Genomic DNA, 22,543 nt, shown 5'->3' with positions numbered 1-22,543 from the left:
CTGGTGTGCCGATAAATCCCGATAGGAGCCGTACATATCTCGTTCTCAGGGCACCACGGATGAGCGAAGCGTACATGAGCCAAATACCCCAAGTTGCCTAGGGACGGCCCCGCATGGTGCTCTAGTTCGGACCAACACTCAGAGGAGCACTGGCCGGGGGGTTGACTAAAAATACTAGGGGTCCGGAGAAAATCCCCTATTTAAGTTTTAGTTGTTATTAGGCAAATGGTAAAACCAATGTTGGGCCTTGCTGGAAGAGTTTTATTCAAAGCAAACTGTCAAGAGGGGCCCATAAACTCTCATCGTGTTAGGGATGCAAAATCACGAAACATAACACCGGTATGACGGAAACTAGGGCGGCAAGAGTGGAACAAAACACCAGGCATAAGGCCGAGCCTTCCACCCTTTACCAAGTATATAGATGCATTGATTAAATAAGAGATATTGGGATATCCGAAGATATCCATGTTCCAACATGGAACAACCTGCAACTGCACCTGCAACTAGCAACACTATAAGAGGGGCTGAGCAAAGCGGTAACATAGCCAAACAACGGTTTGCTGGGATGGTGAAAAAGGTTAGAGGTTGTTTCATGGCATATTGGGAGGCTTGATAAACAAGTGGTAGGTAGCGCGACATAGCGATAGCATCGAGACAACTAGCATGGAAATGATAGTAGTGAGATCCAGGGTAACGATCATCTTGCCTGAAATCCCGCTAGGAAGAAGAACGAGTACATCAACAAGACGAACGGGCGAAGACGAATCCAAGCTTAGTCGAACGAATCCTCATGATCACAACACAACAGGAACTACCGAGAAGAAGCACAACCGAAAAGAAGCAAACAACATAGTAAACAAACAAGCATAATCATGGCATGATGCACAAACAAATATGATGCATGACCATTTTAATGAGGCATGGCATGGCAAAGTGCAACAATCAAATACTACAAATTAAGTGGAGATCAATATGCAACGAGTTGCATATTGATGAAACACCACATTCCAAATATTTACTTCACTTTCGGTTAAGATAGTCAACAATTATTAAACGTTAATTAACATGGCAAGAGATGAAGCATAATAAAGCTACCTAGCTAGGCAATTTAAATGAGGACGGAAATAACAAACAACAATTCCGGAAAATGCCCATGTCATTTAGCAATTTTAAAGCAAACAACAATTTTAAACATTTTAAAGGTTGTTATCATGATGCGGATGACATATGCAAGTTTTATGCAATTTTATGAAAATGTTGACATGAGCATGTTATGAAGCATTTGTCACCGTGGCGGCGAAAGGGGTGCCACGGCAACGACAACGGAAATGGTGCCACTGCAACATTCTGATGATCCGACAACTCATTGAGATGTTGGTGCAAAAGAAAGTGTGGATGTGCAGAACATGCAAAAGATGGTGGGGTGATCCCGGATTACCGGGTTCCCACGGGTCAACAGCATGGCAAACAAGTAGGAGCTTGCAATGACAATACGGACACGGTGCAAACACGAGCATCTCATACAACACATGCATTCATTCTCAAAAGGTCATCTTGGCGGTTATACCTTCGAAGCATGCAATCGGGACGGTTTGGGTTCGATGGGATGTAGAGGAAGTAGACATGTCGTCGTGGGAAGTAGTCGTTCACATTTCGTAGTCGTACTCATCTCGTCATAGAAGTAGTGGTACACATTCATTTCGGAGAGGTACTTGATGATTCCAAGCCCTTCGCGGTCAGCGGTAGTGGAACTTGGTGTTTTTGCTAATCGGGTCTTTGGCGACGGTAGTTGTAAATGGTCGAAGAGGAACTTGACGAATCCGAAGGGGTACCTGACGAAATCCACATCGGATGTAGTCGTACATTTTTGAAGAGGAACTTGGTGCGTCCAAAATCAAGGATCATCATGTACTTGACGTTTCAGTCAGGGCAGCAAAACATAGTTGAACTTGAGGAAACGGGTCTCTCCGGAACTTGGCGCATCCATCAGGGACTTGGTGACACTTGGCTTGGGCAAGGGTGACGCTGTGCAGAGGCGAGGCCAGCAGGGCCATGCGGAAAGGGTCGGACATGCGGCAGGGCGACAATAAGACATCATGACTCAAAGACAAGGAGGAACAGCGGGTCCAGGGGTGGAAGCGACCAGCAGGAGGAGGTGCTGGAGATGTCAAGCCGCTGCCGTGCAGCGAGGGAAACGAAGGGGGCGAGCCTCGTGGTTGGCTGATGGTAGCTGTGGCCATGGAGGTGGTCACCACGAAGCAGACGAGGTCGGGACTTGCTACGGCTGACGAAGAGGCATGGCGGCGCATGTACGGGATGGCGAGGGTGGCCAATTCCGCTCGATGCGGTCGGCTTGACGAGATCTGGTCGGGGTCGCGACGGATCCAGAGCGGGGGTCGACGCGCGACGAGGAAGCAGGCGATGCAGCGGGGCGACGGGGATGGACAGTGCCGGAGGAGATTAATACGTATCCAACATATCTACTTTTCCAAACACTTTTGCCCTTGTTTTGGATTCTAACTTGCATGATTTGAATGAAACTAACCCGGACTGACGCTGTTTCCAGCAGAACTGCCATGATGTTGTTTTATGTGTAGAAAGCAAAAGTTCTCGGAATGTCCTGAAAATCCACGGAGGCACTTTTTGGAAAATATAAAAAATACTGGCGAAAGAATCAAGACCAGGGGGCCACACCCTGTCCACGAGGGTGGGGGCGCGCCCCCTGTCTTGTGGGCCCCCTGAGGCTCCGCCGACCTCAACTCCAACTCCATATATTTCGTCTCGCGGAGAAACAAATCAGAGAGAAAGTTTCATCGCGTTTTACGATACGGAGCCGCCGCCAAGCCCTAATCTCTCTCGGGAGGGCTGATCTGGAGTCCGTTCGGGGCTTTGGAGAGGGGGATTCATCGCCGTCGTCATCATCAACCATCCTCCATCACCAATTTCATGATGCTCACTGTCGTGCGTGAGTAATTCCATCGTAGGCTTGCTGGACGATGATGGGTTGGATGAGATTTACCATGTAATCAAGTTAGTTTCGTTAGGGTTTGATCCCTAGTATCCACTATGTCATGAGATTGATGTTGCTATGACTTTGCTATGCTTAATGCTTGTCACTAGGGCCCGAGTGCCATGATTTCAGATCTGAACCTATTATCTTTTCATGAATATATGTGTGTTCTTGATCCTATCTTGCAAGTCTATTGTCACCTATTATGTGTTATGATCCGACAACCCTGAAGTGACAATAATCGGGATACTTCTCGGTGATGACCGTAGTTTGAGGAGTTCATGTATTCACTATGTGCTAGTGCTTTGTTCCGGTTCTCTATTAAAATGAGGCCTTAATATCCCTTAGTTTCCACTAGGACCCCGCTGCCATGGGAGGGTAGGGCAAAAGATGTCATGCAAGTTCTTTTCCATAAGCACATATGACTATTTACGGAATACATGCCTACATTACATTGATGAACTGGGGCTAGTTCTGTGTCACCCTATGTTATAGCTATCACATGAGGAATCGCATCCGACATAATTATCCATCACTGATCCATTGCCTACGAGCTTTTCACATCTTGTGCTTCTCTTATTTACTTTTCCGTTGCTATTGTTACAATCACTACAAAACCCCAAAACATTACTTTTGCTACCGTTACCTTTATTATCATACCACTTTGCTATTAAATACTTTGTTGCAGATACTAAGTTATCCAGGTGTGGTTGAATTGACAACTCAACTGCTAATACTCAAGAATATTCTTTGGCTCCCCTTGTGTCGAATCAATAAATTTGGGTTGAATACTTTACCCTCGAAAGCTATTGCGATCCCCTACACTTGTGGGTTATCAAGACTAATTTCTGGCGCCATTGCCGAGGAGCATAGCTCTATTCTCTGAGTCACTTGGGATTTATATCTGTTGATCACTATGAAGAACTTGAAAGACGTGAAAACTATGATCTATCCCTCAACTACGAGGGGAGGTAAGGAACTGCCATCTAGCTCTGCACTAGATTCTCCGTCTGTTTTGAGTAAGCTTGCGACACCTAAACTTGCTACTGCTATGAATTCTGATATGTCGCATGTTATTGATGATGCCACTTCTGCTTTGCATGATACTTATGATGAAACTACTTCTGTGCGTGATACTACTTTGCCATTAGGTCAATTTCTTGATGAACAACTTGCTAGAGTTAGAGGGAATGAAATTATTGAAGATGCTATTATTGATGATAGTGATGATGAAAATTCTCCCAACGATTATGAATTGCCTGTTGTTCCTGAGGGTTATGTTATGAATGAAGAAGCTGCTAGAGCTATCTTTGCTTGCAATGATAGATATGATCTTAAAAAATTATTAGCTAAATGGAAGCAACAGTCTCTTAATGCTAGAATGAAACCTGACCCTGCTTTTGCTACTTCACCTATCTGTGTTACTGATAAGTATTATGAATTCTCTGTTGATTCTGAGATTATTACTTTAGTTGAATCTAATCCTTTTTATGGCCTTGAATCTGAAACTGTTGTGGCACATTTTACCAAGTTGAATGATATAGCCACCATGTTTACTCATGATGATAAATCTCACTATTATTATATCCTTAAGATATTTCCATTCTCTTTAAAGGGTGATGCTAAGACTTGGTACAATTCTCTTGCTCCTGGTTGTGTGCGTAGTCCCCAGGATATGATTTATTACTTCTCTGCTAAATATTTCCTTGCTCATAAGGAACAAGCTGCCTTAAGGGAAATATATAATTTTGTGCAAATCAAATAAGAGAGTCTCCCACAAGCTTGGGGGAGGCTTCTCCGATTACTTAATGCTTTGCCTGATCATCCTCTCAAGAAAAATGAAATACTTGATATCTTTTATAATGGACTAACCGATGCTTCCAAGGACTACTTGGATAGTTGTGTTGGTTGTGTTTTCAGGGAAAGAACAGTCGACGAAGCTGAATTATTATTGAATAATATGTTGACTAATGAAAATAATTGGACTCTTCCTGAGCCAATTCCTGAGGCAATTCCTGAACCAATTGAGCCAACTCCTGAGCCTATTCCCAAACCCACTCTGAAGAAGAGAGGTGTTTTATTTCTCAGTCCTGAAGACATGCAAGAGGCAAAGAAATCAATGAAAGAAAAAGGTATTAAAGCTGACGATGTTAAGAATTTACCTCCTATTGAAGAAATACATGGTCTTAATATACCGCCTGTTGAAGAACCACATCGTCTTGATAACCCAACACGTGTAGTAAAGGTAAATTCTCTCTATAGATATGATAAAGTTGAAATCCCCTCTACTAAATTTCATAGCCCATGCTTAGATGAATTTGGTGACTTTATGGCTAGACAAGAAAGTTTAAATGCTTATGTTGGTAGAGAGTTAAAGAATAATGCTTTCGAGATAGGATGCGTGAGCGATAATATGGCTAGAGTTAAAGGTGAACTTAAACTCATTAGCAAATATGCTTCTATGGTTGCTACTCAAGCTGAGCAAGTACTTCAAGCTCAAAATGATTTGCTTGATAAATTAAATAATAAAAATGACTTTGTTGTTAGAGTGGCTACTAGAACTGGTAGAATGACTCAAGAACCTTTGTATCCTGAAGGCCACCCTAAGAGAATCGAGCAAGATTCTCAGAGAAACAATTTAGAGGCACCTAGTTCTTCCAAAAAGAAGAAAAAGAAAACGATAGGACTTTGCATGCTTCTAGTGAACCTGTTGTAGACACACCTGAGAATCCCAATGATATTTCTATTTCTGATGCTGAAACACAATCAGGTGATGAACATGAACCTAGTGATAATGTTAATGATAATGTTCGTGTTGATGCTCAACCTAGCAAAAACAATGATGTAGAGATTGAACCTGCTGTTGATCTTGATAACCCACAATCAAAGAATCAATGTTATGATAAGAGAGATTTTGTTTCTAGGAAGCACGGTAGAGAAACAGAACCATAGGTTCAGAAACCCATGCCCTTCCCTCCTAAACCATCCAAGACAAAGGATGATGAGGATTTTGAGCGCTTTGCTGAAATGATTAGACCTATCTTCTTATGTATGTGCTTAACTGATATGCTTAAAGTAAATCCTTATGCTAAGTATATGAAGGATATCATCACAAATAAAAGAAATATGTCGGAAGCTGAAATTTCCACCATGCTTGCTAATTATACTTTTAAGGGTGGAATACCAAAGAAACTTGGAGATCCAGGGATACCAACTATACCATGCTCCATTAGAAGAAATTATGTTAGAACTGCTTTATGTGATCTTGGAGCCGGTGTTAGTGTTATGCCTCTCTCTTTATATCGTAGACTTGAATTGAATAAGTTGACACCTACTGAAATATCTTTGCAAATGGCTGATAAATCAACTGCTATACCTGTCGGTATTTGTGAGGATGTGCCTGTTGTGGTTGCAAATGTCACTATCTTAACGGACTTTGTTATTCTTGATATTCCCGAGGACGATAGTATGTCGATTATCCTTGGTAGACCTTTTTTGAATACTGCAGGGGTTGTTATTGATTGCAACAAAGGCAATGTCACTTTTCATGTTAATGGTAATGAGCATACGGTACACTTTCCGAGGAAACAATCTGATGTTCATAGCATCAATTCTATTGGAAAAGTTCCAACTATCATTATTGGAGGTTTTGAATTTACTCTCCCTACTGTCAAGAAAAAGTATGATATTCTTATTGTTGGGGATGTTCATATCCCCGTTGAGGTAACTTAGTGTTATTCGAAATTTCTCCGGTTCCGTGTTATTCGGAATGAGTTTGTTGAGAAGACTTGATCAACCTTGTTAGTGGATTCATTTTGATGATCACGAGATGGATGAAACTAGAAGGCACAACCTTTTGTACCCTCTTTTTACTTTCTATTATTTAGAATAAATAAAGTAAAAATAGTATTATTTGTCTGTTTTTTGAATTATCCGTGCAATAAAAAAATATCCCGAAAATAAAAGTGCTCCAAATGCCCTGCAAATTTAGTATGATTTTTATGGAATAATTGAGGATTTTAGGCACTGAAATCACTGCAGGAGGGGCAAGCACCAGGCCACGAGAGTGGAGGGCGCGCCCCCCTGTCTCGTGGGCCCTTGGTGGCCCCCCTCCACTTATGCCAGCACCCACACACTCCATATTCTACCCAAAAAAATCCCCATCCAGCTCAAACACGAGTTCTAGCTCATTTTGCTGCGATTTTCGATCTCCTTGTTCAAAGCTCCATTCACAAAACTGCTTTGGGAGATTGTTGCTTGGTATGTGACTCCTCCATTGGTCCAATTAGTTTTTGTTCTAGTGCTTTATTCATTGCAAATTTTTGCTGCATAGGTGACCATGTTCTTGAGCTTGGATGTTGAATTTATGAGGTCCCAAGCAATTCTAATGCAAGATATAGGCTCTAGGCTCTTGTAGGAGTAGTTGCTACCAATCTTGTTTAGTTTTATTCACTTTTATTTTGAAGTTACTAAAATTTCAGAAATTTTTCAGAAAAGAATTATGTCTAGGAGAATGTACCAAGGTGGTTCCTCGGTAAAGAAAGGACCCAGGATTGCTATACGTGAGCAAGATGTTGAATTACCGAGGGACGCGGATGTACGAGCTTGTGAGTGGCCATCCAATGATTTTATGGTCGAAGCAAGCTTTAAGGAGGAATTTGACGCGTATGTGTGTAATGCTGAGCTGGAGGACTTCTTACAAGATAAGTGTCCCCAGTACTATCAATTGACTGATTCCTTTCTGCGGAGGTTTAAATATAACTGTACACGTAATTCTCCTAGTGTCCTATTTGATATTTATGATACATCTTATACCATGGACTTGGAGGATTTTACAACTGCTTGCAAACTTCCGTAGTGGGGTAATATTAATGATCCTTACAAATCTGAATTTAGAGATTTCCTTGCTAGTATTACTGTGAGAGAATCCAGGGACATAGCACAAGCTACCATAGGGAGCATTCATTTTCCTGCTATACATTATTTTGCTCTCTTCATTGGTAGATGCATTAACGGTAAAGATGAAGCATGTCATATGTGTGTCCCTGGTCTTTGTCTCCTCAAGAGTGTTGTGTTAGGTTATAAAGGTTAAAACTTGGGGGCAATAGTTGCACGTAGGTTGCAGAATAATGGTAGAGCTGAAGATTTATTTGGAGGAATTTATGCAACCCGTGTGGCTAATTATCTTGGTATAGCCCCACGAGAGGCGGATGTGATGATACCTCCTGCTTATTTAGATTATGACGCTATGGTCAATCATCATTTTCTTAGGAGGAATGAACAATTCCTCCATTATCGACTAATCTATGACAGACGCAACATCGTCCATGTTACTCTTCCTGCTCCTCTCCTTTTTGATTATCAGGCAAAAGGAAGATATGTTGTTACCAGGGAGGAAGCAGCTGAACACGAGGGGAGAGCAGAGGCAGCTCGCCAACATGTCGCAGCTCAGGAGGTGGTTGCTGCTGCATCTCAGTACGACCCCAGCTACAACTACGGATATCAGCCAGGCGGTCCTTGGTATTAGACCAACTTAGGCCAAAAGCCTAAGCTTGGGGGAGTACGTATTTCTCACTGACTTTACATTCATGTTCACACACTAGTCGTCGGTGCTCATACTCTTTCATTGTATTATCCATGTTAGTTTAATTTTCTTTCTCGCTTTCTTCTTGTGTGTTTGATAAACCTTAAGAAAAACCAAAAAAAATTAGTTAGTTTAATTTCCATGCTTGTAGTAGAAATTAAAATGAAAACCCCCAAAAAAATTAGTTCTTCTTTTACTTGTTGGGAGCTTTCCCTGTAAATAGTTTTATTTTCTTTTCTTTCCTTTGGGGGTCGAGAAGACCATATTGAAAATGTTTAGTGGCTCTCATATGCATGATTGTTTATTTAATTCAGAGCCCATATTACTTTGTCTTCTCTCTTGAATTGAATGCTTGCAGATTCTAGCTTAGTCCAATGCACGTGCACTATTATTATTATTATACACATCGTTCGGTCGTGCAATTAAAAGGCAATAATGACGATATATGATGGACTTATTGAGATGAGAAAAGTTGGTATGAACTCGACCTCTCTTGTTTTTGTAAATATAATGAGTTCATCGTTTCTGATTCAGCTTATTATGAAGTAAACATATTTGCAATGACATTTAGAGATTATAGTTGCTTGTGCCATGCTTGATTAGCTATGGGTTATAATGATTTACCTTGTGTGCCAACATGCTATTAGAATGATTATGATGTGGTATGATGGGATGGTATCCTCCTTTGAATGAACTGAGTGACTCGACTTGGCACATGTTCACGCATGTAGTTGAAACAAATCAACATAGCCTTCATGATATTTGTTTTCATGGTAGATTATATCCTACTCATGCTTGTACTCGGTGTAAATTAATTTTAATGCATGTTTATGACTGTTATCTTTCTCTCAGTTGGTCGCTTCCCAGTCTTTTGCTAGCCTTCACCTGTACTAAGCGGGAATACTGCTTGGCATCCAAACTCCATAAACCCCAAAGTTGTTCCATATGAGTCCACCATACCTACCTATATGTGGTATTTACCTGCCGTTCCAAGTAAATTTGTATGTGCCAAACTCCAAACCTTCAAATGAAATTCTATTTTGTATGCTCGAGCAACTCATGTTTCAACTAGGGATGCCTATATCTTCCATGCTAGGTGGGTTATTCTCAAGAGGAGTGGACTCCGCTCCTCATTCACGAGAAAGGGCCGGTAACCGGGATGCCCAGTCCCATGATCCAAAAATATCAAAGCAAATCAAAACAATTAAACAAAACTCCCCAGGGCTGTTGTTAGTTGGAGGCACTCGTTGTTTCGAGCAAGCCATGGATTGATGCTTGTTAGTGGTTGGGGGAGTATAAACCTTTGCCATTCTGTTTGGGAACTGCCTATAATGCATGTAGTATGGAAGATACAGCCATCTCATAGTTGTTGCGTTGACAGCAAAAGTATGCCGCTCAAAATGTTATTCAACCTCTATTTTAAAATCGAGCTCTGGCACCTCTACAAATCCCTGCTTCCCTCTGCGAAGGGCCTATCTATTTACTTTTATGTTGAGTCATCACCCTTCTTATTAAAAAGCACCCTTCGGAGAGCACACTATCATTTGCATTCATTACTATTGGTTTATATTGGGTATGACTTGACTGGATCTCCTTTACCATGAATTACAATGTTTAGTCAGTCCTTGATCTTTAAAGGTGCTCTGCATTTATGTTTTGCGGTCTCAGAAAGGGCTAGCGAGATACCATTTTGTTATATCATGTTATGATTGTTTTGAGAAAGTGTTGTCATCCGAGTTTTATTATTATGGCTCGCTAGCTGATTATGCCATGGATATGAGTAATTGTGAGACCTAAGTGTTATTATGAGTATGGTTAGTTCATAATATTTGCTGAAACCTGAATGGTGGCTTTGCATGTTTACAACAACAAGAGCAAATAGAGTTTGTAAAAGTTTTTCTTTATCACTTTCAGTTTATCAACTGAATTGCTTGAGGACAAGCAAAGGTTTAAGCTTGGGGGAGTTGATACGCCTTCAACGTATCTACTTTTCCAAACACTTTTGCCCTTATTTTGGACTCTAACTTGCATGATTTGAATGAAACTAACTCGGACTGACGCTGTTTTCAGCGGAACTGCCATGATGTTGTTTTATGTGTAGAAAGCAAAAGTTCTCGGAATGTCCTGAAAATCCATGGAGCCACTTTTTGGAAAATATAAAAAATACTGGCGAAAGAATCAAGACCAGGGGGGCCCACACCCTGTCCACGAGGGTGGGGGCGCGCCCTCCCCCCTGGGCGCGCCCCCTGTCTCGTGGGCTCCCTGAGGCTCCGCCGACCTCAACTCCAACTCCATATATTTCGTCCCGCAGAGAAAAAAATCAGAGAAAAAGTTTCATCGTGTTTTACGATACGGAGCCGCCGCCAAGCCCTAATCTCTCTCGGGAGGGCTGATCTAGAGTCCGTTCGGGGCTCCAGAGAGGGGGATTCATCGCCGTCGTTATCATCAACCATCCTTCATCACCAATTTCATGATGCTCACTGACGTGTGTGAGTAATTCCATCGTAGGCTTGCTGGACGGTGATGGCTTGGATGAGATTTACCATGTAATCAAGTTAGTTTTGTTAGGGTTTGATCCCTAGTATCCACTATGTTCTGAGATTGATGTTGCTATCACTTTGCTATGCTTAATGCTTGTCACTAGGGCCCTAGTGCCATGATTTCAGATCTGAACCTATTATGTTTTCATGAATATATGTGTGTTCTTGATCCTATCTTGCAAGTCTATAGTCACCTATTATGTGTTATGATCCGACAACCCCGAAGTGACAATAATCGGGATACTTCTCGGTGATGACCGTAGTTTGAGGTGTTAATGTATTCACTATGTGCTAATGCTTTGTTCCGGTTCTCTATTAAAAGGAGGTCTTAATATCCCTTAGTTTCCGCTAGGACCCCGCTGCCACGGGAGGGTAGGACAAAAGATGTCATGCAAGTTCTTTTCCATAAGCACGTATGACTATTTACGGAATACATGCCTACATTACATTGATAAACTGGAGCTAGTTCTGTGTCACCCTATGTTATAGCTATCACATGAGGAATCGCATCCGACATAATTATCCATCACTGATCCATTGCCTACGAGCTTTTCACATCTTGTGCTTCGCTTATTTACTTTTTCGTTGCTATTGTTACAATCACTACAAAACCCAAAAACATTACTTTTGCTACCGTTACCTTTATTATCATACCACTTTGCTACTAAATACTTTGCTGCAGATACTAAGTTATCTAGGTGTGGTTGAATTGACAACTCAACTGCTAATACTCAAGAATATTCGTTGGCTCTCCTTGCGTCGAATCAATAAATTTGGGTTGAATACTTTACCCTCAAAAGCTGTTGCGATCCCCTACACTTGTGGGTTATCAGAGATGCAGGTGTGGAGCCGCCGAAGTTGGGCAAGGAGGAGGCGCCGACGGAGATGATGGGGAACAAGCGCGGGAAGAGCAGCGGCAGCAGGGCACGATCGCCATGGGCGGCTTCGGGAAGAGCTCGACGCGGCGGCCTGGACCATGGGGACGAGGTAGTCCAGTTGGTTATAGCAGGAGGGCACGGGCAGGGAGGCCCTGGTGGGGTGGTCGAGCTCGAGGCCGGGGTGAGGGAGTTGCGACTACGGGTTGTGGCGCAAAGACGGCGCGTCGGCGATGGGAGGCGGAGGAGCTTGGCGGCGGGGCCGGCGTTGAGGAGGTCGAGTGAGCGAGGAGCGGCTGCGCGAAGGGCGCGGTGCCCCTCTGCGTGCGTGCGTGTGGGTGGCGGCGGAGGGGGAACGAGGTGAGGGATTAATGGGAGATGGGGATCGGTCAGATGCTCGCTAGGGTTAGATAGGGGGCGGATGGGCCTAGGCTTTAGCAAAAGAAGTGGGCCGGGGAGAAGGAAGGAAGAGGTCGGCCCAGTTGGAGATTCTTGAACTTATCTCCACTGTTCAGAAAAGAAAAAGATGGAGAGGAAGAGGAAGAGGAAGAGAAAGGAAAATATTTGAGGGTTCAAATTTTTTTTAATTGAGCTGAAAATTAGCAAGTAGCCACTTGGCATATTGCCAAGGTGCCACAACTTGAAATGGGCCATACGGTCCGTTTCAAAAAAAAGGGCCATGCGGAGAAAAGATCATGGATGCAAAATAGTTAAAAACGAGAGGGTTTTATAATGCAAATTTGTTGCGGTGGCTTCCAAATAAATGGATTATTTTATTATAGCTCCCTAATATTGGGAGGATATATTATAAAGAGAAATCATCATTGTGGATACCCCTCGTTTTAAATGGACCAAAGATCCATACAATTTTATTTAGATGAGTTTTTAAAATTAAATGACATGATGGCATGATGACATGATGCAATGCAAATGATGCTAAGAAGAATGCAACAAACAAATACATCGCACAGCGAAACTCGGAATAGCTGGAAATCTTCTGGAGCGTCGATCTCGGAGGGTCATAATGCTACCTCCGTGACCATGGCCGGTGGGTACATGCTGGAGCTGTTCGTGGGTGTCTCCATGAGAGTTAGCATCCCCGTGCTACCTTGTTGTTTGCATGCATGATGGAGCCATGTAGGAGGCTGGATAGATGGGGAAGGAAGGAAGAAAGACACAAGGAAAAAAAGGTGTGGATGGAAGTAGTTGAACGAGTAGATAAGGCAGCACGCGAAAGCGGGTGCGTGGGTCCACTGGGACACGCGCGGAAGCGGTGCGGGGTCCAGTGAGACACGCGTTGTTCGTAGGAGGTGGTGGAAGCACTAAAAAAATCAGCTGGCTGAGGGGGTCATTTCTTGAAAAATTAAGGCCTCTTTTAGTTCATAGGGTAAAAAAATAGGAGAAATAGAAATGTCGTAGAAAATGAGATGATATGTATCTCAAATCCTATGAGTAGGAATAGGAAAGCAGATGCTCTTTGATCACATCATAGGATTTTTTTAAAGAGTCTAAGCTAATGTTTATTTTCCTATGAAATATGGAGGATAGAAAGAATTTCTCCGTAAGAATAGGATTTCATTCCTACAAACTAAACGACTCTAAATTTTTTTTTCTATTGAAATCCTATCATATGAAATTTATACAAGAATCCTTTAAACCAAAGAAAGCCTAACATCTACTCAGCCAAGAAAACGCTCTTCGTGTACTTTTTCCCATTCCTTTGCTTTCTTCTCGTCGGGTCCATTCCTTCAAAGGTACTTCCTCTATTTTAAAATAGATGACTCAATTTTATATTAATTTTAGTAAGTACTCTAAAGTTAGTACAAAGATGGATTATTTATTTTAAAACGGAGGGAGTAGCTGCGTGTGGAAACTTCCCATTGGAGTGGAATAGTAGCGATTCCCGTGTCCCGAACGAAGCTACAGTGGGTTTCCTTTTTAACACAAGCTACAGTGAGTTTCAAAAGAAAAGCGAGGCTACAGTAGAAAAAACGATTCCTTTGAAGTTTCCTTCGCTTTCCCCATGAAGCGAATGGGCCCTAAAAGCCGGGGGGACCCAATCATCCGGCCGCAGCGAAATCGCCAAATCCTAGCCATCCGTCGCTTCCGTGGCCGCCCCGCAAAGCCAACTGTATTTATGGACCACCCACACCCATCTGCTTCCTTAGCCTCGCCTCGCCTCGCCTTCTCCTCTCCTCGTCTCCAGCTCCAACTAACCTTTGTTGTACATAAAAAAGGAAGATATATCCCCCGTCTGGCAGCCTGCTTGCTTCCCGACTTCTTAATTCTGCTTTGAATTCGTGATTTCACTCTATTTGGCTGGTCGAATTCCGGTTTCGTCTTACAGCTTCGCCGTCCGCGCCGCGTGGGTTTCGTCTGCTGTGTTCGTTCTTGATTTGCCGGTGACATCTCCGATTCGGGGCTTGCTCCTTTTCTTTCTGGCCCAGTTCATCTGCTGGTTTGGTTTCGGCGTGCCGATGATGATGCAAAAGCATCGGTGAATTCTGGATGAATGCGCTTGCGCACCACCAGTGCGCACACCTCTCGTGATATCCACTGCGTAATACTCTGAGGCACACATCCTTTGGATTCGTGATTTCATTTTATTTGGCTGGTTGAGTTCCGGTTTCGTCTTTCAGTCCCGCGCTGCGTGAGTTTCGGCTGCTGTGTTCGTTCTTGATTATGCCGGCGAGATCTCCGATTCGAGGCTTGCTCCTTTTCTTTCTGGCCCAGTTCATCTGTTGGTTTGGTTTCGGCGTGCCGATGATGATGCAAAAGCTTAGGTGAATTCTGGATGAATGCGCTTGCGCACCACCAGTGTGCGCAGCTCTGGTGATATCCACTGCGTAATACTCTGAGGCACACATCCATCCATCTTGGTTTCTTTTCCGGCCTTGTTTTCAAGGCCGATTCGAGACGCTAGATTACCTTCTTTGGACCTCAATTGGTCTCGGACAGACTTGCAAAATGCCGGCCTTTTTTTCTGATCTTTTTTGCTTTGCATAACTACCGAACTCTTGCACACGGATATCAGCGACTGAGATTTTTCGCAGCACAGGGGGAAATGGGTACCGAGCTGGTTACGGCCGTAAGTGTCCTCACAAGGCATTCAGATTTTAAGAATGGGCTAGAAGAACCATCAAAGTTTTCCTCCCTTAGAACTGAGGAAAGATCTTGTTCTTGATAGGTTCGTCTTGGTTGGGGCTGGTTCTAAATATTAAAAAAAAAGATTAAATAAGATCTTTAAGATATCTTAGTATTTGATTCATATCAGAAATTGTCAAGTGGCATTTTAGAGGGACTACAGTTTTACTCTCCGGTTTACTCACGTGACACAGTTATATATTTCCTCCGTCCCAAAATAAGTGTCTTAACTTGAGACACTTATTTTTAGACGGAGGGAGTAAGTTATATTTGCATAGTCTATTGCATTGTTACATTTTTACACTGTGTTGTTCACAGGTTTGTACTTTGTTTCTTGTCTAACAGCAGGTGATCAAGTTTGCTCTGTTTTGAGGTGGGTTATGGTGAAGGGGTCATGGAGTACTCACTGCCAGACTCGTTAGTGTCCAACATTTTAACCGTTAGATTAATGAGTAAGGTAACTAGGATATAGTTGAACCTGTGGTTTTTTTTTGTGGGAACCTGTGGTGTTGGGATTATGATCGATGCGTCGAGCAGAAACCGTGATACAAAGTCATGCAGTGATGACCTGTTTCAGAACAGTTGTCAGGTAATGTTGTACCGGTAGCCAAGGCACATTCTAGTAGTGTATGTGTCTGTAGTGATCTGATAGCATGTGTGGGCTGGCCAAGTTGTCTCTACTGCCTGCTTCCTCTGGTATTAGCATGTTTTCAGTTCTGGTAAAACTGTTGTTGGATCTCTCTAACAGAGCCTAGTAAGCTATAGATTTTAGAAAGGAATTTTGATGCTTCCTTCAGGTGCAAAACGCTCCGTGGATTTGAGAGTAAGGATCGGTCAATGAAGCAGATTATGCTGCTGATCAATGCCGGCAAATTGACAGCTTGCGTACAGTTCATATTCTTGTTTAAAGGATGAGAATCATAATTTTGTGTTTTTCGTTCGGCAGCAGTTCTAAAAATTAACTTTGTATGTGCAAAATATAGAGTACTGGGGGCTGATAATAGAACATGCAACACCAATGACTCCGTGGCCCAATGGATAAGGCGCTGGTCTACGAAACCAGAGATTCTGGGTTCGATCCCCAGCGGAGTCGATTCCTTTTTCTTTTTCTTTTGCTCCTGCCGCCATTTTTTCATTTTTTTTGCTGGGTGAAGCGGAGAAGACGAGAGGAGATGGCGGCGAAGGAGGCCGATGGGGACCACTTCATCGAGATGGTGTCGGCGGGTGCGCTTTACCGCGGCGGCGAATGGGAGCGCAAGTACTGGAGCTGCTCAAGGGTTTGCTCTCCCTCCCTCTCCCTCCCTCCCCTAGGGTTCGCGTCCTATTCCCAATCGAGGCATCGTCTTCACCTTTGCTCTCTTAGGTCTCGTCAGTTGGATTTACATGTGGAATCCATGGTCGGTGTACTCCCTAACACCTCACCTTTCCTTGTTTGCTCACCCAAGGGCAAGGATCGCCACCCGTACCCGGTGGGCTATCACGCCGTCCGCCATTTCTCCGGGATATCGTACGCCATGGAGATCCGGCAAGGACCCAGAGGGCCTGTATTCCAGGTTCACACAAACAAACACAATCTTCTGTACTACTACCACTGATTACCACCTTCTGCTACCTGGATGTTGACCCACTGCAAATGAAATCAAAAGTGATGGGCTCAATCTGCATGCAGGTCACATCCACCGAGGGAGATTGCGCGACAGGGCAGACACCGGACATAGCTTGGAAGAACTTCCATAAGAAGACAGGGGCCAAAGTCAGGGACTGGCAGAGGGCGGGGAGCTTCCCTCAGAAGATTGACGGCGTCGAGGCATGCTCTTCATATCCATTTATTTAGTTACCTGAACCTGTGCATTGCAATGAAAATGTTCCTTCCTAGTTCGCTTTTCCCAGGAAGCTCATGGCCGAGGGCATTGCCCATCCCCCTGTACACTTTCTGTAGAACCACATAGACGTTTAACAAGTTATAGATGGTTTGCTATCACTCACATCAGAATCTACTGGTATGACTACAAGTGGAACCTATTTCTTGATGTATGACAAGAAGGGAACTATGTAGACAGACAAACAAACACTTTGGTGCTAGCAATTGAGTACTATAGCTCCAGGGCCCTGTCACGTTCACAGTGTTATATCATTTGAATCCAGATAGTTGTTCCAACAGGAGTCAGCAACCTGCAGTGAATCAATATAAAGCAGACCATGACCATTGCTATTCTTGATTCTTGTTACACTTTTCAATAGACCATAACTGCGTGCCTTCAACACTGTTTATCATAGCCAGATTATAAATGTTTGATTTTGCAGTTGTCTTGTGCAGCTTTTTGGGTTAAAAAATGCATCTGTTCAGAGACTGCTTCGTCAGCTTCTAGTAGATTCGACTGGATTTGGAATAGACATGCCTTCTCCAAAAATTTATGGTGCTGCTTCACCGTCAACTGATACGGTTGCAGCTGATGTTTCTGATGATCATGAAGAGCAGCATGTTTTTTTTTGCGGGAACCTGTGGTGTTGGGATTATGATCGATGCGTCGAGCAGAAACCGTGATAGTACAAAGTCATGCAGTGATGACCTGTTTCAGAACAGTTGTCTTTTGCCGTCTGGTAAAATTTTGGTGGCAGCCGTTGATTGGTGAAAATAAAGTGTCAGGTAATGTTGCACCGGTAGCCAAGGCCACATTCTGGTAGTGTCATGTGTCTGTAGTGATCTGATAGCATGTGTGGGTTGGCCAAGTTGTCTCTACTGCCTGCTCCCTCTGGTATTAGCATGTTTTCAGTTCTGGTAAAACTGTTGTTGGATCTCTCTAACAGAGCCTAGTAAGCTATAGATTTTAGAAAGGAATTTTGATGCTTCCTTCAGGTGCAAAACGCTCCATGGATTTGAGAGTAAGGATCGGTCAATGAAGCAGATTATGCTGCTGATCAATGCCGGCAAATTGACAGCTTGCGTACAGTTCATATTCTTGTTTAAAGCATGAGAATCATAATTTTGTGTTTTTCGTTCGGCAGCAGTTCTAAAAATGAACTTTGTATGTGCCAAATATGGAGTACTGGAGGGCTGATAATAGAACATGCAATACCAATGACTCCGCGGCCCAATCGATAAGGCGCTGGTCTACGAAACCAGAGATTCTGGGTTCGATCCCCAGCGGAGTCGACTTATATCTTGCTTCTTTTTCTTTCGATCCATTCCCTAAAAAATAACATTACTATGCCACCGCCTCTCAAACAGGGCAACCACCCGCCCCGCCGCTTACGGGTGTGTGTTTGGTAGCATGTATGGACCTAGCCTAGTTGTTCTCCTCTCATACATGCTGAGTCTATGCAGTTGCAGCGATGTATGCGTTGAGACATGCTGAGCTGAGACTTTGTTTGGCAGCCTGCATGTGTTTAGACATGCTAAACAATTTCAAATTCTAATTTTTTCTGAATGATGAACAAAATCGAAAAAATATGAACACAAATTTAAACATATTTTGAAAATTTACATTTTTTTTGAAATTCTTTTTTTTTGAAAAACTAAAATAAATTTTGAAATTCTGAACTTTTTTGAAAATTTGAACATATTTGAAATTCCAAGCTTTTTTAAAAAATTTAAACAAAATCTGAAATTTTGAATATTTTATAAAAATTTAAATAAATTTGAAATTCTGGTTTTTTTCAAAATTCAAACAATTTTTTATTTTATTTTGAAATTCCAAACATTGTTGATTTTTTTAAAAATATTGAAATTATGAACATTTTTGAAAATTTAAACAATTTTGAAATCCTATTTTTTCAAAAGTTTAAAGAAATTTCGAAATTCTAAACTTTTTGAAAATTTAAACAAATTTTAAAATTCTGAACATTTTTTGAAAATATAAACATATTTGGACATGGTCTGGTGGGTGGGGACGAGTGTCAGTGCCAGCATAGCTGCCTTCATGCACCCTGTCTGGGGTGCATGAAATGAGCATAGCTAAGGGCCCTTTTATGCATCAGATGAGCATAGCCCATATGAGCTCATGCACCCTACCAAACAAGCAAAAGTGGGTCGGATTGAAAACTTTTACCCTCGTGCACCCTCCATGCATCCTACTAAACACACCCTACAGCTCTCCTGCCTCTGCATCTACATTGGGATCACTGCCACCGCCGCTCACACAGGGCAGCCACCCGCCCCGCCGCTTACTTACAACTCTCTCGTCCCTGCATCTATATCGGGATCACCGAGCCAACCCCTGCCATCAGCAACAATTTTTGGGATCTGCGTGGTTCGGTCATCGCTCCAGCGACGCGCGTGGCGATCTCTTGTTGACATAGTTCTTGTTGCAATAGTCATGTTATTTTCTGAAACAATACTTTTATTGCAAAGAGGGATTGTACGCTGGACTACGCTGGAAACTAGATCAGATGGCTTGTGAGGCGGCGGATCTTTTAAAAAGATCCGCTGGCCGACGCGTAGCACGCCCCTTTTTCTCCTGAAAGAGCTAACATTTTATTTCTCTTTCTAATTCTTGCATTCGTTTGTTTCTGATTTTTCTTTATTGGAAATGGCTAATTTTTCTTTCAGATTTTTGCATCCCCAGCGGAGTCAACTTGTCTCGTTTCTTTTTCTTCTTTTTCTTTCAGTCCATTCCTTTTATCAACACTGTCCATTCCCTAAAAAATAACTTTTGCACTAGTTAGTTTCAAATTCTTTTCCCACTGAAACACTAACATTATTTTTTTGTCTAATTTTTTGCACCGTTTGTCTTTGATTTTTTTCCCTCCAAAAAACGCTAACATTTTCTTTCTCGGTCTAATTTTTGCACTAGTTAATTTCAGTATTTTTCCTAAAAGAACTAACACTTTATTTTGCATCCGGTTGTTTCTTATTTTTCTTGTTTCTTTTTCTTTTTCTTTCGGTCCATTCCCTAAAAAATAACGTTTGCACCTGTTAGAGCATCTCTAGCAGACCCGTATAATGCCCCGACCCGCAAAATAACAGTCAAAATGCGGGTCCGCGCGAAAAATGCTACCCGATCAGATACTATAAACACGTCGGACCCGTAAATTTTTTTGAGGGACACGGTAAAAACTCCTCCCGATATGCAAAAATATAGTTTTCGTGTCCGCTTCTGCGGTGCCCCGTATCCAGAGAAAGCTACCACGGAAACATCTGCGTTCCCCGTCCGCCGTCCGCCGTCCGCGCAGCCTCAAACATCGCCCTCCCGTCCCCGGCCGTCGGCCGCAGGCCGCCCATCTCGGCCCTCCGACCGGCGGCCGCCCGTGCGCCCATCCGGGCCATTGCGCCACCCATCCCCGTACTAGCTCGAATCGATCGAGCTAGTTCTAGCTAGCTAGCTCCGTCCGTTCAGAATCCATTGAGCTAGCTCAGTTAGCTAGCATCCGCTCAAAATCGATTGAGTTACTACGGCGACAGCGGCTTCGTATTTGCCTGTTTTGTTTGATCTACAGCGACGGTGAACGGAGGAGTCCGTGAAGGAAATATGCCCTAGAGGCAATAATAAAGTTATTATTTATTTCCTTATATCATGATAAATGTTTATTATTCATGCTAGAATTGTATTAACCGGAAACATGATACATGTGTGAATACATAGACAAACATATAGTCACTAGTATGCCTCTACTTGACTAGCTCATTAATCAAAGATGGTTATGTTTCCTAACCATAGACATGTGTTGTCATTTGATTAATGGATCACATCATTAGCAGAATGATGTGATTGACATGACCCATTCCGTTAGCCTAGCACTTGATCGTTTAGTATATTGCTATTGCTTTCTTCATGACTTATACATGTTCCTGTAACTATAAGATTATGCAACTCCCGTTTATCGGAGGAACACTTTGGGTGCTACCAAACGTCACAACGTAACTGAGTGATTATAAAGGAGTACTACAGGTGTCTCCAAAGGTACATGTTGGGTTGGCGTATTTCGAGATTAGGTTTTGTCACTCCGATTGTCGGAGAGGTATCTCTGGGCCCTCTCGGTAATGCACATCACTATAAGCCTTGCAAGAAATGTAGCTAATGAGTTAGTTACGGAATGATGCATTACGTAACGAGTAAAGAGACTTGCCGGTAACGAGATTGAACTAGGTATTAGATACCGACGATCGAATCTCGGGCAAGTAACATACCGATGACAAAGGGAACAAAGTATGTTGTTATGGGGTTTGACCGATAAAGTTCTTCGTAGAATATGTAGGAGCCAATATGGGCATCCAGGTTCCGTTATTGGTTATTGACCAAGAATAGTTCTAGGTCATGTCTATATAGTTCTCGAACCCGTAGGGTCCGCACGCTTAACGTTACGATGACAGTTTTATTATGAGTTTATAAGTTTTGATGTACCGAAGGAGTTCGGAGTCTCGGATGAGATCGGGGACATGACGAGGAGTCTCGAAATGGTTGAGACGTAAAGATCGATATATTGGACGACTATATTCGGAGTTCGGAAAAGGTTCCGAGTGATTCGGATATTTTTCGGAGTATCGGGAAGTTACGGGAATACGGGGGAAGAAGTATATGGGCCTTATTGGGCTATAGGGGAGAGGGAGAGGCAGGCCGCGCGCCCCCCCATTGACTAGTCCGAATTAGACTAGGGGAGGGGCGGCGCCCCCTCCTTCCTTCTCTTCCCTCTTCCCCTTCCTTGTCTCCTACTCCTACTACTTGGAAGGACACCTAGTTGGACTAGGAAAGGGGGAATCCTATTCCCGGTGGGAGTAGGACTCCCCTAGGGCGCGCCATAGAGAGGGACGGCCCTCCCCTCCTCCACTCCTTTATATACGGGGACAGGGGGCACCCCATGGACACACAAGTTGATCTACGGATCGTTCCTTAGCCGTGTGCGGTGCCCCCCTCCACCATATTCCACCTCGGTCATATCGTCGCGGAGTTTAGGCGAAGCCCTGCGCCGGTAGAGCATCATCATCGTCACCACGCCGTCATGCTGACGGAACTCATCCCCGACACTTTGCTGGATCGGAGTCCGGGGATCGTCATCGAGCTGAACGTGTGCTGAACTCGGAGGTGCCGTACGTTTGGTACTTGGATCGGTCGGATCGTGAAGACGTACGACTACATCAACCGCGTTGTCATAACGCTTCCGCTTACGGTCTACGAGGGTACGTGGGCATTACTCTCCCCTCTCGTTGCTATGCATCACCATGATCTTGCGTGTGCGTAGGAATTTTTTTGAAATTACTACGCTCCCCAACAGTGGCATCCGAGCCTAGGTTTTATGCGTTGTTGTTATATGCACGAGTTGAACACAAGTGAGTTGTGGGCGATACAAGTCATACTGCTTACCAGCATGTCATACTTTGGTTCGGCGGTATTGTTGGATGAAGCGGCCCGGACCGACATTACGCGTACGCTTACGCGAGACTGGTTCTACCGAC

General features: G+C 43.3%; 1 protein-coding gene and 4 non-coding genes across 5 annotated transcripts; all 5 read left to right on the top strand.

Moving 5' to 3' along the window:
• Positions 1-14,188: 14,188 nt before the first annotated feature.
• On the top strand, positions 14,189-17,817 carry LOC119308563. The gene is made up of 4 exons (XM_037584695.1): positions 14,189-16,430; positions 16,599-16,706; positions 16,823-16,960; positions 17,471-17,817. Exons 1-4 carry the CDS (start codon positions 16,188-16,190, stop codon positions 17,696-17,698), a joined length of 717 nt encoding a protein of 238 aa, XP_037440592.1. The 5' UTR covers positions 14,189-16,187; the 3' UTR covers positions 17,699-17,817.
• On the top strand, positions 14,479-14,588 carry LOC119313338. The gene has a single exon (XR_005151672.1). It is a non-coding gene; the product is annotated as a small nucleolar RNA Z188 (small nucleolar RNA).
• On the top strand, positions 14,765-14,874 carry LOC119313337. The gene has a single exon (XR_005151671.1). It is a non-coding gene; the product is annotated as a small nucleolar RNA Z188 (small nucleolar RNA).
• Positions 16,174-16,246, top strand: TRNAR-ACG. Its single transcript has one exon. It is a non-coding gene; the product is annotated as a tRNA-Arg (tRNA).
• A 417-nt stretch (positions 17,818-18,234) lies between the features above and the next one.
• TRNAR-ACG lies at positions 18,235-18,307 on the top strand. The gene has a single exon. It is a non-coding gene; the product is annotated as a tRNA-Arg (tRNA).
• The last annotated feature ends 4,236 nt before the right edge of the window (positions 18,308-22,543 follow it).

This window comes from Triticum dicoccoides, chromosome 5B, assembly GCF_002162155.2.
Source record: "Triticum dicoccoides isolate Atlit2015 ecotype Zavitan chromosome 5B, WEW_v2.0, whole genome shotgun sequence".
Taxonomy (NCBI): domain Eukaryota; kingdom Viridiplantae; phylum Streptophyta; class Magnoliopsida; order Poales; family Poaceae; genus Triticum; species Triticum dicoccoides.
Note: the sequence above shows the minus strand (reverse complement) of the source record. Positions and strands in the feature narration are given on the sequence as shown.

Excerpts from the sequence above, each read along its gene's own strand:
- LOC119308563 (XM_037584695.1), top strand. The coding sequence starts at position 16,188 with ATGGATAAGGCGCTGGTCTACGAAACCAGAGATTCTGGGTTCGATCCC. Across the intron at positions 16,431-16,598 it reads AGTACTGGAGCTGCTCAAGG|GGCAAGGATCGCCACCCGTA; the intron begins GTTTGCTCTCCC and ends TGCTCACCCAAG. Across the intron at positions 16,707-16,822 it reads CCAGAGGGCCTGTATTCCAG|GTCACATCCACCGAGGGAGA; the intron begins GTTCACACAAAC and ends ATCTGCATGCAG.